General features: G+C 36.6%; 1 protein-coding gene across 3 annotated transcripts in view; it reads left to right on the plus strand.

Moving 5' to 3' along the window:
* KMT2E (lysine methyltransferase 2E (inactive)) overlaps window positions 1–16032 on the plus strand; it is a 56482-nt gene that overhangs the window by 34386 nt on the left and 6064 nt on the right. For all 3 annotated transcript variants that reach the window (XM_084206454.1, XM_084206456.1, XM_084206455.1), the window contains 13 exons: window positions 251–463; window positions 1844–1974; window positions 3055–3172; window positions 3323–3432; window positions 4281–4542; window positions 6350–6448; window positions 7194–7358; window positions 8331–8639; window positions 10450–10704; window positions 10881–11025; window positions 11737–11990; window positions 12144–12200; window positions 13065–13628. In XM_084206454.1, the coding sequence (XP_084062580.1) occupies window positions 251–463; window positions 1844–1974; window positions 3055–3172; window positions 3323–3432; window positions 4281–4542; window positions 6350–6448; window positions 7194–7358; window positions 8331–8639; window positions 10450–10704; window positions 10881–11025; window positions 11737–11990; window positions 12144–12200; window positions 13065–13628 (2682 nt within the window). The remainder of the gene's footprint in view (window positions 1–250; window positions 464–1843; window positions 1975–3054; window positions 3173–3322; window positions 3433–4280; window positions 4543–6349; window positions 6449–7193; window positions 7359–8330; window positions 8640–10449; window positions 10705–10880; window positions 11026–11736; window positions 11991–12143; window positions 12201–13064; window positions 13629–16032) is intronic.

Raw genomic sequence — 16032 nt, forward strand, 5'->3', positions numbered from 1 at the left:
GGAGGGAAAGCATTCCTGAACTTGGGTGATACTTAATAAATAATAAAATTCTTGAAAGGACGAATGTAATGGGACTGAATTTAATTCAATGTTTTTAAGTAATACAAAGTTTTATGCTAGACTTGCTAAAGAAACCCAACCCGTAAATCAGCGGCATACCTTTGCCCATCATTTTCTGTCATGTTATAGAATTTTTCTTTTTATTTTAGTATCTTGCCTTCTAATATCTGGTCACTAATTCCATTTTTAGGGCTCAGCTCCAGAGATTGATCCTACTGACAGTTCGAACTTTGGATGGGAAACTAAAATCAAGGCATGGATGGATCGTTACGAAGAAGCAAATAATAACCAATACAGCGAAGGTGTCCAGAGGGAGGCACAAAAAATAGCTCTCAGATTAGGCAATGGAAATGACAAAAAAGAAGTCAGCACCAGCAATCTGATTTTCAAACCTCCGGTAGAGGTAATGAGCTGTGCCTTGTTGTGTTACTGCATGCTGTGTTGGTGCCATGACATTAGATGCCTAAAAAAAGCCCCAGCCAACCCCAACCAACCAAAGAACCCTAAACCAAAACAAAAAAAAAGCCACAGGAAAAAACACCAAAAAAAGGGACTTCACATTCACTTTTTGTTCCTTGTCTCATCAGAATTTTAACATATTTTTCAGATTTTTATACATTCTGTACCACCCTGGTTATGTTTACATTTGCATATCATTTATCCTAAAAAGTAGCTAAGGTGTTAGTTTCAGCCTGAACATTAGGTTGCCCTTAGATTGTCTCTTGACACACAGTCAGCTTTAGTCAACTTTGCTGCTGTTTCTCTCTGAGAGATACCTGGAGTGGTTAGAGTAGAAAGAACCACTGGAACTTAATTTATTTTTTTTCCCCTACTGTGTGTATCAAGATGTTCATTGTCTACATTTTTCTTAAGGTGTGGTAGGTGTTCTGGATGTTCATGGCTGGTACTTCTGATACTGATTATTTTTTAACTCATGATCCTGTAATTTCTAGTTTATGAAGAAATTGTGCAGTGCTTTTTTTCTAATTATCAGTAACTTACCAGTTACTTACAGGCTTAAAATCAGAGCCATGTAAAAAACTTAGCATTTTGTAGCAGAAATCTTGAGGAGTAGTTACTGTAGCAGATTAATGGAAGCATCTTTGCTTCTTTTTCTCAAAGACCATCATGGCATATGGGACACCCTCCTTAGAGGAATATCCCTACTTACAGAGCCTTTTGCCTACATAGAGGCTACTTCCTTTTTCATTGGTGATGACAGTTATGAGAGGTGTGAGTTCACTAATTGCCAGGGTATGTATTGGTTTTTAATTAAAGCCATCCTTCCATCTAAAGATATGAAAATGAATTTGGAAACTCTGTCAGGATTTTTTTTTCCAATTATTATGTTATTTCCCTGTTCTTTTTTTTTTAATGAGTTGTGAATGTTGTTTTATGTCTGCATGTTTTGTTTTGTTCAAAGGAATTGAAGTTTTTTGAAAATTGTGCAAAACAATGCAGCAATTCATCCTAGTCATGGTGAGAGTTAAGTGCCCTAAAGGCTATAGTACTTGAATTGTAAAAACATGAATATGTTGGTTTTCAGCCATGTCCTGGAGAGCTAGGGCCAAATTTAGACCTTGTGTCTAAATTGATAACTTGTAGCATTGCTAGGTGAGCAAGACAGCTTGGTCAGTTCAGTCTGGAGGTTTAATTACAAAAAGAAGGGGCTTTTTTAGTTCATATAAAATTGTTTAACAGTTGTGAAAATATAATATGCTATTAATAATAATGGAAAAATGGTGGAAAGTAAAAATTCATAAATGAATCTATGTCTTTACAGAGTTATGTGCAAAAAAACAAGAAAATTTTAAAGGCTGCCAAAGACTTGCCTCCCGATGCACTTATTATTGAATACAGAGGAAAGTTCATGCTGAGAGAACAATTTGAAGCTAATGGATATTTCTTTAAAAGGTTTGTTCATTCTTAATGTTTCAGTCAAGTAACTGTTAAAATGGTGTTTGGCAAACTGTTGCTTCAAGTACAAGTGGATCTTAGTTACCAGCAGTGTCTTGTATTTTACTGTGTCTGATTAAAAGTAGTGACAGCTGGAACCTTTTCTGTCCCTTTCTCTTCTGAATATCCTTACAGATTTGTTCAGGAGCTAGTTTTCTTTTTTGTTCCTCCCTGATTATAGAACTCCTGCATGCTCAGTTGGGTGGTTGTACACCTTAAACCAGGAAATAGACAGGTTCTGCCATCATAAAATAATTAATATATTAATGGTAAAGGCTTTATCTTTCATGAGAAAAACGGATTTTAAGTCCATGAGGCTGAGAATGAAATTGGACACAGGTCAGCTTGGGGCTGTTGTACTGTCAGAGTTCTCTAGTTAGTTTACTGAGCAGTATGTGACTGCTTCCTTCTTCCTGTGGATTGGTTTTGATGCTGCCACTAACTGCATGAACACACCTCCTCAGGAATTTGCAGAAGGCCTATTGGAGGAGATAGAACACCCAGCTTTTGCTCAGTAAAGATAGAAGGGTTGGTTCTTTGGCACTTGGAATAGCAGAATTTAAGGCATGACTTCATAAAGTATTTGGAGGCCCCCTTTCCTTCAGGAGGATTGGTGCTAGTGATGCTGCAGTTCTTAGGCAGGGATGTGGTGGTCTTACTTTTTAAAAAATTATTCCATGTGGTGTATAAATTTCTGAGTTTCATTTTGGGGCCTGCCATAAAAAAAGTTTAAGGAATTTGAAAAACTTTAACTGTGTGTCTGCCATGTCTAGTGCTTGCTCTGTTAATGTTCTCCCTGTAGATCCTATGTAGATGATACAGGGCTGTAACTCCATCTTGAGGTTCTGAGAATATATGTGGGGAATGTACCTGCTGAAGTCATGAAGCTTAAATATAAACATGTCATTCTTAGGTTAGCCTCCAAATTTGGTGTATTGTACCAAGCATCATGTTACAAAGCTGGCTAATAAGGAGAATAAGCACTGTTTAGTATCTTCAAAAATTATTAAATTCCCAATTTTCTTGTGTGTTTTTCAGGCCATACCCGTTTGTTTTGTTTTACTCCAAATTCCATGGGCTAGAAATGTGTGTTGATGCAAGGACTTTTGGAAATGAAGCTCGATTTATCAGACGTTCGTGTACACCAAATGCAGAGGTGAGCACGTTTAGGAAGTTAAACTAGGTTTAGTTTACTTAGGAATCTCCTTTTCCATGAGATTCCTGATAATTTGAGCAATCCCTACAATTTTTATACAAGGACTTGAAAGTAATTCATTATAATATAATAACATTCTCTTGACTACAGGTGAGGCATGTAATTGAAGATGGAACAATTCATCTTTATATTTACTCCATCCATAACATTCCAAAGGGAGCAGAGATTACCATAGCATTTGATTTTGATTATGGAAATTGGTAAGTATTTGAGAATGCTGTTCTAAAATACCTCTAATGCTCAGTAAGTTACTTTGCAATTCAGAATGGCTTTGGTTTTGCATCATTTACTTTCTTGCATGTTTTAATAACACAAAGCTCCTTAGGCACTGTATTTACAATGAACAATGTGTGTGTGGGCAGAGTTGTGTATTTTTATTACTTCATTTCTGTGGCCTGCTCTTAAACCAGCTTGGATGTAGTGCTGTGCAGACATGCCTTTGCTGCTTGACCTGAACTGTGTGTGACCACAGAGCACGTGCATTAATCAGCACGGGTTCAGACTATCTCAAGATACTGGGCATTCTTAAGAGTTGTAGACATACTCCTTCTAAAAATACATAGTAGTTGTGTTTAGTATGTGAAACAACTGACAGCCTGTTTCAGTTGAACATGTTTGAATTTACTGTGTATTCAAGTGTATTAAAATTGTGCAAAGTGACTCTGAGTTTGGTGTGCTCGTGCTGTAAACTGTCTGCCATCTTTGCATATAAAATGAACTCTCTGACTTCATGTGTCTATTTTGTGTTGTTATATTTCCACCTAGGATTATACTCAGGTTTTAGATGTCTTTTGGCCTTCAAGCAGAATACTAACCTTGAATTTAAAAGAATTCCATGTGGCAGAGCTAAAGAATTAACCAGTAGATAAGGTTTTTGAGTTACAGTAGTGTTGTATACTGTGGTGAAAACTCAAGTCACCTGGATTTTAACATGGTTGGTTTGCATTATAGCACATGTTTAATGTGAAATATCAGTGATTTAGTATGGAATGATCTCATTGCTGTACAACCTAATCAAATATGCCTACTTGCATTTAATTACTTGCAGTAAATACAAAGTGGATTGTGCTTGCCTCAAAGAAAATCCTGAGTGTCCAGTTCTCAGGCGTTCCGAGCCTACAGAAAACATCAATACTGGATATGAAACTAGAAGGAAAAAGGGAAAGAAAGAGAAAGACGTTTCAAGAGAAAAAGAGACTCAAAATCAGAACATCACATTGGATTGTGAAGGAGCAGCCACCAAAATGAAAATTGCAGATAATAAACAGAGGAAACTCTCTCCCCTCAGGCTGTCCATTTCTAATAACCAGGTACTGACACAAAGATGCTCAGAAATAAATGCTCTTAAATACAGATACTCTCCTTTCATACAGCTACTAAAGGAATTTTAACTAGTCACTGAAAAGCAAATGTGGAGATTTATCAAAAGTCAGAATGATGGATAAGCTGTTTAGAATTTTATATATTATTTTCAGTTTTCTTTAATATTCAGTTGTAATTAAAGCTATGCTGGACTTTTTTCCTCTGAATGTCTTTGTGATTCTCTGATGTGAAGGCCTCATGTCATGGTTTTAGGAGCTCCCAGTCCATCTTGAAGTGCCTTTTGGTTAGTTTGCCCATGTTACTCAGAAGTATTTTCAACATAGCAGTACATAGCCCTGCTCTTAAAACAGAACTCCAATCCAGAACATTGAGTGTTGACTGCAGCTCCATTTTTAATGGAGCTCTGCAGTTCTGTGTTTAATTCAGTTGGGAGGAAGAAAGTGTTTTGAAACTAAATGTGTAGGTAGTATGGTAAAGCTATCTGGTAATGTACTGGGATAGTAAATTTTACATTAGTCTTTTTTTGAATTTTGAGTCTGAAAGAACTGTTGGGAGGGGTCCATGACATAAATTACTAATTTTGCAGAGCAGCTATTAATGATAACTATTCAGCATTATTAGATTGTTACCTTTTTAAATGTCTACATTTCATCATTTTGAGGGTAGTGGTGGTGATTTTTTTTTTATATGATGGTTTTTTGATGATGATTTAGGGGCAGAGAAAAGGGACTTACTCTAGGAGGGAGCAATTCCTAGTTCTTTTAACATCATTTTAGGACTGAAAAATAAGGTAAAAATGAGCATACTGACACCCAGTTTTCCTAAGATGATAAATAGCTTAAAAATGCTTGGAAGTCCAGGAGATTTGCATGTGACTTGCATGGTTTCCAGAGGGGTAGTATTTAAACTTTCTCATCATGAGCGTGATTTTTGATTTGTGTTTTGTGTCATGTTTTCAAGAAATGATAGCTAGTATATGGAATCTTCTCCTAATGTTTTAATGTAATATATACAGTGCTTATATAGAACATTCACAGGAGAACTTGTATTATTTTTCAAAATTGAAGAGTAGGAGTTGTGGGAAGAATAAATCTGTTAGAAGTAAATTTACGTTTTCCCATACACTTTCTTTAGAGTAGCATCATATATATCACCCCAGGAAAAAGCTACTATTTGCCTGGTCTCTTATGTTTCTATATATATTTTAGGACAAACGTTAAATCTTTGTCTAGTCCTTAATGTAAAAGTGAAGTTGCATATAGGACTAGTGAACACTTAATTAGTTTCAAAGTTACACTTTGTCATGCTTGTTTTTTCTTTCAAAACAGAAAACCATTTTTAGGTAGCTTTTGTGTTTCCATATGATGTGGCACCATCATTATGTATATATATATTCAAATGGAAAATGTGACTTCAATTGAGTACACTTCAGAGCTGAGTAAAACTTCGGTGTAATTGATAACATCTACTTTGGCATTCATTCTATTTCACTAAAAGTAATATTTTTTTGTGGGTGGATAATATAAAGCTCCTAACTGTTTAACTGATTACAAAGTGGTTAGAGCAGTGGCCATTGTTAGTGTCCAAAAGTTTCTTTTGTTTTGAAGGTTTAATTCTGATACTGCTTCTTGCTTGGTGGCATAAGGGAGTGGGGATGGAACACTTTACATCCTGATCTGTTGGCTTGGTTACTTCTGATGTAGTGATCTGAGGATTCTTAGTTCTGTTTAGGTTTTAGATGACTCTAATTTGCAAGAGTAGAACTTCTGTAAAACGGTCATTTCCATTTTGCAGGAGCCAGATTTTATTGATGATATAGAAGAAAAAACTCCCATTAGCAATGAAGTAGAAATGGAATCAGAGGAGCAGATTGCAGAAAGGAAAAGGAAGATGGTAAGTTGGGAAGCAAGTAGCTGCCTAAAAGGCATAATTAAGGCTTAGTGACACCTGCTCTTCCCATGCTAATTGCTGTCTTTTTGTGGGCTTGTAGGATCTGCACATGTGCAAAGTCAGATCCTTACATGAACTTAGCCTTAAAATGCAAGGCTTGCTATTTGAGAACAGTTCATCTGGGTTCATCACTGCATTCTGACAAAAATCTGCTTTTATCTTCAACTGTATATAATTTATAAGTGTCTTTAGATTATTTCTGCAATGCCAGTTTTAGATCTCATTATTTGCTCTTTATTATTGCTTGTTATTTGTTATGGCCATTTTTATAGCTAGCATTGAGAATCAAGATTTTCCCCTATTTTATTTGAATTCCCTACTTGAATAAAAAGTCTCAGAAATCCTAATTTTCAGATTTTGGTAGAACAGTGTTAATAAAACTAGCATCTTAGAATCTGCCCGTTTTTGTTAAGTATTCAAAAACTTGGGCAAGTTCTTAAATTCAGAGTAGGATTTTCTTGTTTGTCAAGCTGGTATGGTTGCAAGCCTTTCTTCAGAAGTCTAGTATTTGCAGTGATTGTAACATATCCCTTTAATCTGAGCTGCTGCTGAGCTTGATCTTCATGTCAGACATATACTGAACATGTGTAGAAGTCCTTAAAAAAATAGGAGTGAGAGTATTTACATATTTATATATATATGGAAGATAATGACTAAAACTGATCATGATTATTGTTAAATCCATCAGACAAGAGAAGAACGGAAAATGGAAGCTATCCTGCAAGCTTTTGCCAGACTAGAAAAAAGAGAAAAAAGAAGAGAACAGGCTTTGGAAAGAATCAGCACAGCAAAAACGGAGGTTAAATCAGAATGCAAGGAAGCACAGATTCTCAATGATGCTGAATTTATTCAGGTAGTTATCGGGAGCGTTATTTTAAAGCTAGCTTTTAACATTGCATATTTTATCAGTTTGGATGGCAAGCTGCATGTTAAGATGTATGAATTTTATTTTTCTCTGAACTCAAATACATGTAACCAAAATGTTCTTTGACATTACATTTTATTAGCTCCTGATTTTTTTTGCAGATAAGATACATATAGAATTCTTTAATGAAGAATATCAGTTACATGAATTCATGCAAACATACACACACACCAGCTGTGTAATTCAGTCTGTCTTTGAAGTTCAGGATAGAACATTTATCAGTGTTGACTTTAGCCACAGGAGGTGACTGTCCTTAGGCACCCTCTGTAACCAATAGAGAACCATTTGTTTCTTTAGTGGGTTTTTCAGGAACACACAGTATTATAATCTTTGTTATTTTGAAGGAAATGAGTTAGTAAAGTTTGGGTTTTTTCTGAGTCCTTGCAGATGATACTTAATGTTTTACAAACAGTTTTTGACTCTGTTGTTAATGGATGCTTCTTAGTTTGCAAATACTCATATAACAATTCTCAGTCCGGTTTGTTTCCCTCAGCTATGTGTGTCAGCATTCTCTTAAGTACCTTTTGTGACAAAGCTAAACACCTAGTAAACTATGATTTGCCACAAGAATATTGGACTGAAAGACATCATGATATAAGCAGTTGATTCCTAGCTTATGGATGAATGAATGTCAGTTCTTATACAGATCTGTCATGATCTGACTAGTGATGGGTGTGTGTGAACACTGCTGATGATGCAGCACGTGCTTGGGAGGAAACTACTGGAAATCCTGTCATTTGCCTTCAAGAAGGAGAGAATTATTGTAGTTCTGACAACAAAAATGAGATTGAGACTTTCTTCTGTAAAAGAAGAGGGAACTGACTTCTGTTTTTTCCTAAGAAAAATAAGTAGCTCTAAACATGTATGGGATCTGTTTACTTGACTTCTGTCTTGTCCCAGGAACCGGCAAAAGAAGAAACTGCCACCAAGCCCACCCCAGCCAAAGTTAATAGAACTAAACAGAGGAAAAGCTTCTCCCGGAGTAGAACTCACATCGGACAGCAGCGCAGGCGGCACAGGACCGTCAGCATGTGTTCAGATATCCAGCCCTCCTCTCCTGATGTGGAAGTAACTTCTCAGCATAATGAAACTGAGAATGCTGCACTGGTAGCTGAGCCTGAAACAGAAACTGTTGTTACAGAAATGGTTACTGAAACAGAAGCTCCAGCACTTAGTAAATGCCCTACAAAGTATCCAAAAACAAAGAAGGTAAGTGTCTTAAGGGATGAGGAAAATACAGACCTTAACAGAGTTTTAAAAAAATTATAGGCTGCTTCATCAGTGTGCAACTGTGCGTATGGGTTGTTTTTAAAATGTTTACTCATTTCTTGAAAAATCACCAATGTAGTTGCTCATTGGTAATACATTAAAATATTTGTAACGTCGTGTGGTGCAAGTTAGTTAGGATTTAAAACACTTCTAAAATACATCTTCAGAGCAATTTTGGAACAAAGTGTTTTCTTAATGAGCTTTCTAAATGAATTGAAATAATATACATAACCAAAATATAATTAAAGCTGAATTTAAAGAAAAATCCAAGGAAATAAAAGTTGCCTTTCTTCCTTTGTTCAATGTATGCTTCAGGTAGCAAACAATATCTCCAAGGAACTCACTAACTCCTAGTACTTCTCAGATGTCTGTTCTGAAGTCAATGGATCTAAACACCCTGAATGTGTATGTGCATGTCTGGAGGGAAAATTCTTTACTCTTTAATGCTTGCTTTTAAATTTCTTTCCATTAGACTGCATTGCAGAAAAGTTGTACGAAATGGCACAATATTAAAAGACAGTCAGAAATCTTAAATCTGCAAGTACAACTAAAGCAGTACAGCTTTCTGCTTTAAACTTCACAGAATGCATTAAAAAATACTTGTAGTGTGATTTACAAGAAGTCCCGAAAATTTTAATCAGTAGAGGAAGGGGGGGGTGGGGAAGTCATAGATCAAAACTTCGTGTCAAAAGAAAAATAACAGTTTTAAGATGGTTTTCTATCTTAAACCCCCAAACATAATTTAGATTGGTTTTTTTCCAAAAGGTACTTGAGTCATTCTATTACACTGCTTATTTGCATCACTGTTACATTCTTGTGGGGGGGAACACTTCTTCCTTTCTTGCCTGTTGCATAGCAGAAAAGAAGGAAGAAATGTTTAATACTCTGAAACAGCAAAAAAGTGCAGTAAAATTCAGGCTTCAGGTATCTGTGAAATGTCTCTGCATTGCATCCAGTGTACCCTAAGTGCAGAGAAGGTCTTGCTTTAAAAATTAATAAAAATGGATTTTTAAAAGACAAAATAAAATGTATTATAATAATTTGTGTTAAAGTCTTAATATCATACTAATATTATTTAATGTTGCATGCCCTTAATTTTGAATCACTGTAAAATCCAGGAGGTTAGTTTATCTGTTAATAAAAACTAAAATCTACTGGCATATTTTTTTAAAAACACTGAACCAGCTAGGAAAGACTAGCCTTTTTAGACCAGTGTGTCTTTGTGTTAAATTACACCACATTTACTTCTACAGAAGAGTGTTGAAGGCAGCTGCCTGACATGTTGACTGAGGCGCAGTCCTGACAGTATGGAAATCTGATGAGGGGCTTCTTTAACTTTGCTCTGTTAACTATTTCTCCTCAGCCTGGATACTCATGCACAAGTTTAAATTTTGTTTTAGAATTCTGTTACTAAATTGACATCCTAAATACTGTTGATCTGGGCACTTGTATTGTAATGTTCAGTGAGCATTAAATGCAAAAGAACTAAGTGTAGTTTACAACAAACTAAAACACCCCCGCCCTCTCCCAAACTGGTGTGTAAGCAAATCTGTACTATTTCTTCTGCTGTTCCATGATTTCCCTAAAACTGAACTCATTCTTGCTAGGTATTCTTAAACTTGGAGCCTGGAAACAAACTCTATCTGGTTTGTGCAGTAGTTAACTAGATGAATAATTGAACTAAACACTTCTAAAAAGCCACTGGTAAACATACTCATAAAACGCTAATTTTTTTTTTCTCTCTGTTTAGCACTTGGTTAGTGAATGGTTAAGTGAAAAGAGTGATAAAGCAGGGAAGCCTACAGACACTCTACCAGAAAGGCCTCTACGCATAACCACCGACCCTGAAGTTCTGGCTACCCAGCTGAATTCTTTACCTGGTCTCACTTACAGTCCACACGTGTATTCAACTCCAAAGCACTATATCCGTTTTACTTCTCCATTCCTTTCAGAAAAGAGGAGGAAAAAAGAACCTGTGGAAAACATTACTGGCTCTTGTAAGAAGGTAATGCTTCCCTTTGTTACAGTGTTCTGTCCCATATTAATTAAAAAGAAGTCTTTATTTACTAGCATAAATTCAGGCAGAAAAAGGCTGTTTGGCAAACCAGTCATGCCACACATTTTGAAATGTTCATCATTAAAGTTTTAAGTTGCTAATTAGAACTTCTTCGTTTTTTACAGCGTTGGTTGAAGCAGGCTTTGGAAGAAGAAAACTCAACAACGATTGATAGATTTAATTCACCATCACAAGAGAGATCTAGAAGTCCAGCCATCAATGGTGAACATAAAAGTCCTTTATTACTGAATGACAGCTGTTCCTTAACAGGTGTGAAGCTTTTGTAAATGCACTACATAAAAGCTATGATGAAGTAGCTGATTGTGGAGCACTGTGTTTTTAAATTGATGACTTGATGAAAATTCCAGGCATATTTGCATGTTTTCCTGATGCTTTCTTTGAAAGAAATGCTTAGTTGCATAGTGCCTGGGAGTTTTTCCTCCTTTAATGTATATTAGATAAGAAACCATTATATATCCTAGCATTTCCAGTCACCAAAAGACTAATGGTTTTGGTTTTAGTATTAAGATGTCAGGTTATAAATTTAATTTTCTATGCTTTCCTTACACGTGGAATGCCTTTAAACCTCGGTATGCCAGTGTAGCACACAGGGGGAAAAGCCGTGTAATCTTTCAGGTGTAATAGAAAATTGGAGTGCACTACAACCACCTTTTAGCTGAGCAGTCTTGAAAAAGCATAGAAGTTGACTTTGCCTTCTCTGGAGACATAGGCAGTTCTTCCCAGCATCCTAGCACACGGAATTCACTTACTGATGTATCTGTAGGCTGTTAAGAGTTTATTTTTCAGGAAGCCTGTAGGCTGTTAAAAGTTCATCTGTCAGCAAGCCTGCACTTCAGAGATTTTTTTGATCTTAGAATTCTTAAATTTGGAATTCACAATTTCATTACCTAAAGTACTTAAACAACTCTAAGTGGTTGTTATGTCTAGAAATCATATAACTTTTTTTGAATTTTAATATAGATCTAACCACACCACTAAAAAAACGAAGACTGTATCAGCTGTTGGAGTCTGCTTTCTCAGAAACCTCCACACCTACTCCTTCTCCCTATGCCACACCAACCCATGCTGACATCACTGCCTCCGAGCCATCCTTGTTTGCTACTCCTCCCAGGGTAAAAACAGAAGATGAAGCTTGTCGAAATGGTTACAAACCCATCTATTCACCAGTTACTCCTGTAACTCCATGTATACATGGAAATACCATGCACTTTGAGGTGAGATTTAGAATGAATTTTAGAGCGTTCAGAGAAGCTGTTCAGACATTGCAGTGTAATTCAGTATTTTGTACTCCTGCTACAAAATGGGGGGTGAGGTATTTCTCTAGGCTGAAAAATTAATTGACTTGCAATTTCTTCTTGTTTATTTAGAATATTTCCTCACCTGACAGTTCCCCAGAAATAAAAAGGCGAGCTTACAGTCAAGAGGTAAGGAAATTTGCAAAACCTGCAAATGGTGTAATTTCAAGTTCCTGAGAATTTAAAGGCTAACTTCCCCATAGGTTTTACTTGCTTACTCCTTCATATTTCCACTTTATCTGTTATATTTTTCTATTTTAAACTGGTTTCTCTCTGTATCACTTTAAAACTGTGATTTGGATCCAGGATCACCTGCTGTAATGGAAAGGAGTAACTACTGCAGTTTGTAAATAGGAACAGAAAGAGAACACTTTGCTTTCCAGGCTGTAGTTAGATTCAGATTAACATTTCTCCTTGTTACCACATTTCTTAGTTGTTTCTGTTGATCCCAGTTATGCTCAAAGTGAAAGAACAGAGCAGACAGTTATTAAATCAGCATAGGTGGTGGATTAGTTGAAGAGCAAGTGCTGTTGGAATATGCCTGGGTATTCCCAGCCTGCAGGGGGCATGTGTCCTGCCATAGGGCTTCATGCTAAAATTCAGAAGTGTCTTGGAAAAACTTCTCATTCCTTCTCCTTCTTGGAAATAGGTGTTTTGACACTGAGGAGGATTGCTTTTATGTTGAAGCAAGTGCTTTCTAGCTTCCTAGCCTGGGACTTGTTCCTTTTGAAGCTCTTCCCCTTCTTCTGTCAGTCATAAATAAAACCTGGCACTTAATGTTTATTTTTACTTTGGTTAATATACATTTTACTAAAATGTTTTAACGTAGTACATGGGAATAGTAGAACTAAGAGTCTGGCTGTAGAATTGTTTCTTAAAAATTGATAAATTTGTGCTACTGGAAGGCCTTTAATCCCACTTAAAGGCACATCTGAATGTCAAATAAGTTTGATGGAGTACGAAAAAATAGTTACATGTTTTTTCTTCCTGTAGGGTTACGACAGAGCATCGATTCTAGCACTGAATTCTTTCAGAAATTCCAACCTGACAGAAATGGGCCTGCAAGAAATAAAGACTATTGGATATTCTAGTCCAAGGAATAGGACTGATGTCACACGGCAGTGCACTGGAGAAATGGAATCTGTGTCAGACCTCCAGCTGGGACTCGAAGTAATTGAGCAAAGTGCACTGCATAAAAACCTGGAAGCCCCCACACATGATAGGACTGATTCAAACAGCCAATTAGAAACTGCTCATTGTGGACGGGGCACAATTTATTCTTCCTGGGTAAAAAGTCCTGACAGGACAGGTGTAAATTTCTCAATGAATTCTAATTTGAGGGACTTGACCCCTTCACATCAGTTGGAGGTAGGAGGTGGATTCAGAATAAACGAGTCAAAGTGCCTGATTCAAGACGATGCAAGAGGCATGTTCATGGAAGCATCTGTTTTTTGTACTTCAGAAGATGGAATTGCACCTGGCTTTGGAAGGACTGTCAATAACGACAATTTGATGGATGGAAATTGCACACCCCAGAACCCTCCACAAAAGAAAAAGGTTATACATTTAAGAATCATTTGGTCTGTCTTCCATTGTCTGCTAATGATGTTTCTATAACAGAAAGAACCCCAATGTAATAAAAACCAGCTCATATTTACATACTACATTGTAGTAGACATTCAGGAGAAGTAATGAAGGGCAAAGAGCAAAGCTGCATAAAACTATTAGTAAATACATTTTTTCAACGTAAAAGATACAAATTTTATTTCATGAGTCTTAAATGAATTGCCCAATAAATAATTGCTTTTCAGGTTTGAAAATGGTTGCTTATGCCACCTGGTGTTACGGTACTCTGTTACGCAGAATATATACTAGCATCATAGAGACCACATACTGTGAACATCTGTTATGAATTACTGCAAGAAGTTGCAAGAACAGATTTATGTTACTCAGATTTGAAAGTTAAAACTGCATGGAAATCCTTAGTTCCAAGAAATATTTTTCTTGCCTTAATTGGGTTTTTTGAGGGTTTTTTTTTTGTTTGAAAAGTAAGCACAATCTAAATTTGCTACTCTCATGAAACAGTTGTTGTAGATAAGTGATGTTGTCATGGGTAACTCAAACCAGGATTGCAGGTTACTTTGTGTAATTCTTAGACTGCATTGCACTGTCAGGTAGACTCCCTTTGCAGAAAGAATGACAGATATGAAAGGCAGTGGTCTCCAGTGTACCAGCTTGCCTGTTCTGCCTTACCACAGACTCTAGTAATATTTCTTGTTTGAAAGGTGTGATTTATTTTCTTTACAGAAGTAGTGATGAGGAGGATGGGGTTTTCTGCATGTGTACATGCCTGAACAATAGGGTTTGGGGTTTTTTGGTCACATTGCAGCCCCTTGTATATTGCTGCTGCTCTGGGGCATCCTGCTGTGGAGCACTGAGGAGTCTTCCTTCAGTAGTTCTTCATCAGAACTTTGTTTACTTGCTTCAAGCTGAGACATAAATGGAGCAATATTGTAGGAGCTCTGATCTTACCTGGTCACGGCCCTGAGAATTTGATAGATTGTGTGTGTGTTACTGTAGCCCTGCTATTTTGGCAAACCTGAAAAGAAAGCATAAGCTAAAATTCCTCTAACTTGACAGTCTTCTTTTTCTGAAGCCTAAATTAGTCTTCACAAATTCCAGCAGCACTTAGTACTTCAGTAACCGTCCCCACGTCCCTTGCTGGCAAGGATTGTTCCAGGTTGTTACTGCTGAGAGCTTACGCTACACTAATCCTCCACTAAAGAAAGGGGTGGCTGCTCCCTTCACCCCTCCAGTCCCAGGATTCCTGTCTGAAAGTCTGTTTGAAGAAACAGCCAGAACAAATTGCATCTGTACCCCGAAAGAGAAGGGGGTTTAGGATTTCTGAGGACACACAAGAATTTGAAACCCTAGTATAAAAAAAAGAGTTGATTGGCTAGATGCCACCTAAGGTGAAAGGTGAGGATTCAGGAATTCTGTAGGAGACTCATAAAAGCCTTTTCCCTAGGGTCATGTAAGACAGCAATATCCTTAGGTAGGTCTTTGTAGGATGTTTTTGCATCTTTCTGTATTTTTGTGGACATTTGCTCCTGTTTTCTCTTACTATTGCACAAGTCCTTTATCAATACAGACCTGTACATTGTGGCCACACTACATCGGTTTCTTAACATTTAAGTTTTCTTTAAAACAGTATTCTTTAGGGGGTCACTGTCACATGATATGGAAATAATACAAAATTGTTTGAAAGTGAGATCAGTTCTTAACCTGAACTTTTTAATGCAAAATTGGGATTTTTTCACTGATTTTCCCCTGACATATGGATGGGTCTGTAATAGATCTGTTTGAAAGCAAACAAACAAAACCTCTTAGGACTGGAAACAGCAGCTTTGGTTTTTCTCTCTGTTTAGAAATTGATGTCCAGTTTTATTGAGGATTAAGCCAGTTAAACATTAGTATTTTTCATTATTGCAGTTTAGTTTGTTGGTTTGGCTGCTGTATAGTTCAGAGCAGGATGTTGATAACTAGAAGAAAGTTCATAGATATTAAATGTAATTTTTACCAAACTAGTGTAGTTACTGAATAAAGTAGGTCTGAAGGTCAGTATTTCAGCTTTCTAATTCAAATCCTGAAGATTTGAAATCCAAATACATTTGAGCATGTATTTTTTTCACTGAAGGCAATTTACTAACCACCAAAACTGGTTTTTCTTACATGGAACTTTGGTGTAGTGATTGTATATACATAATACATGAAATAGGAATCATGTGTCGTTATTTTTAGTAATAGAGTTAGCTTAAAATATGTTCTTAATCAGTCTGTCTTAAAGGGCAGTTAAGACAAAATAAGCGGGAAAAGTAAGTTGCAAATTCTGGATGTTAAAAAAAGGCATGAAGAGCTTAGTGCATCCTTTAGTATATGAAGCAGAAGGGTAGTGGGTTCT

The sequence above is a fragment of the Fringilla coelebs genome (assembly GCF_963513975.1).
Source record: "Fringilla coelebs genome assembly, chromosome: 5".
Taxonomy (NCBI): Eukaryota; Metazoa; Chordata; class Aves; order Passeriformes; family Fringillidae; genus Fringilla; species Fringilla coelebs.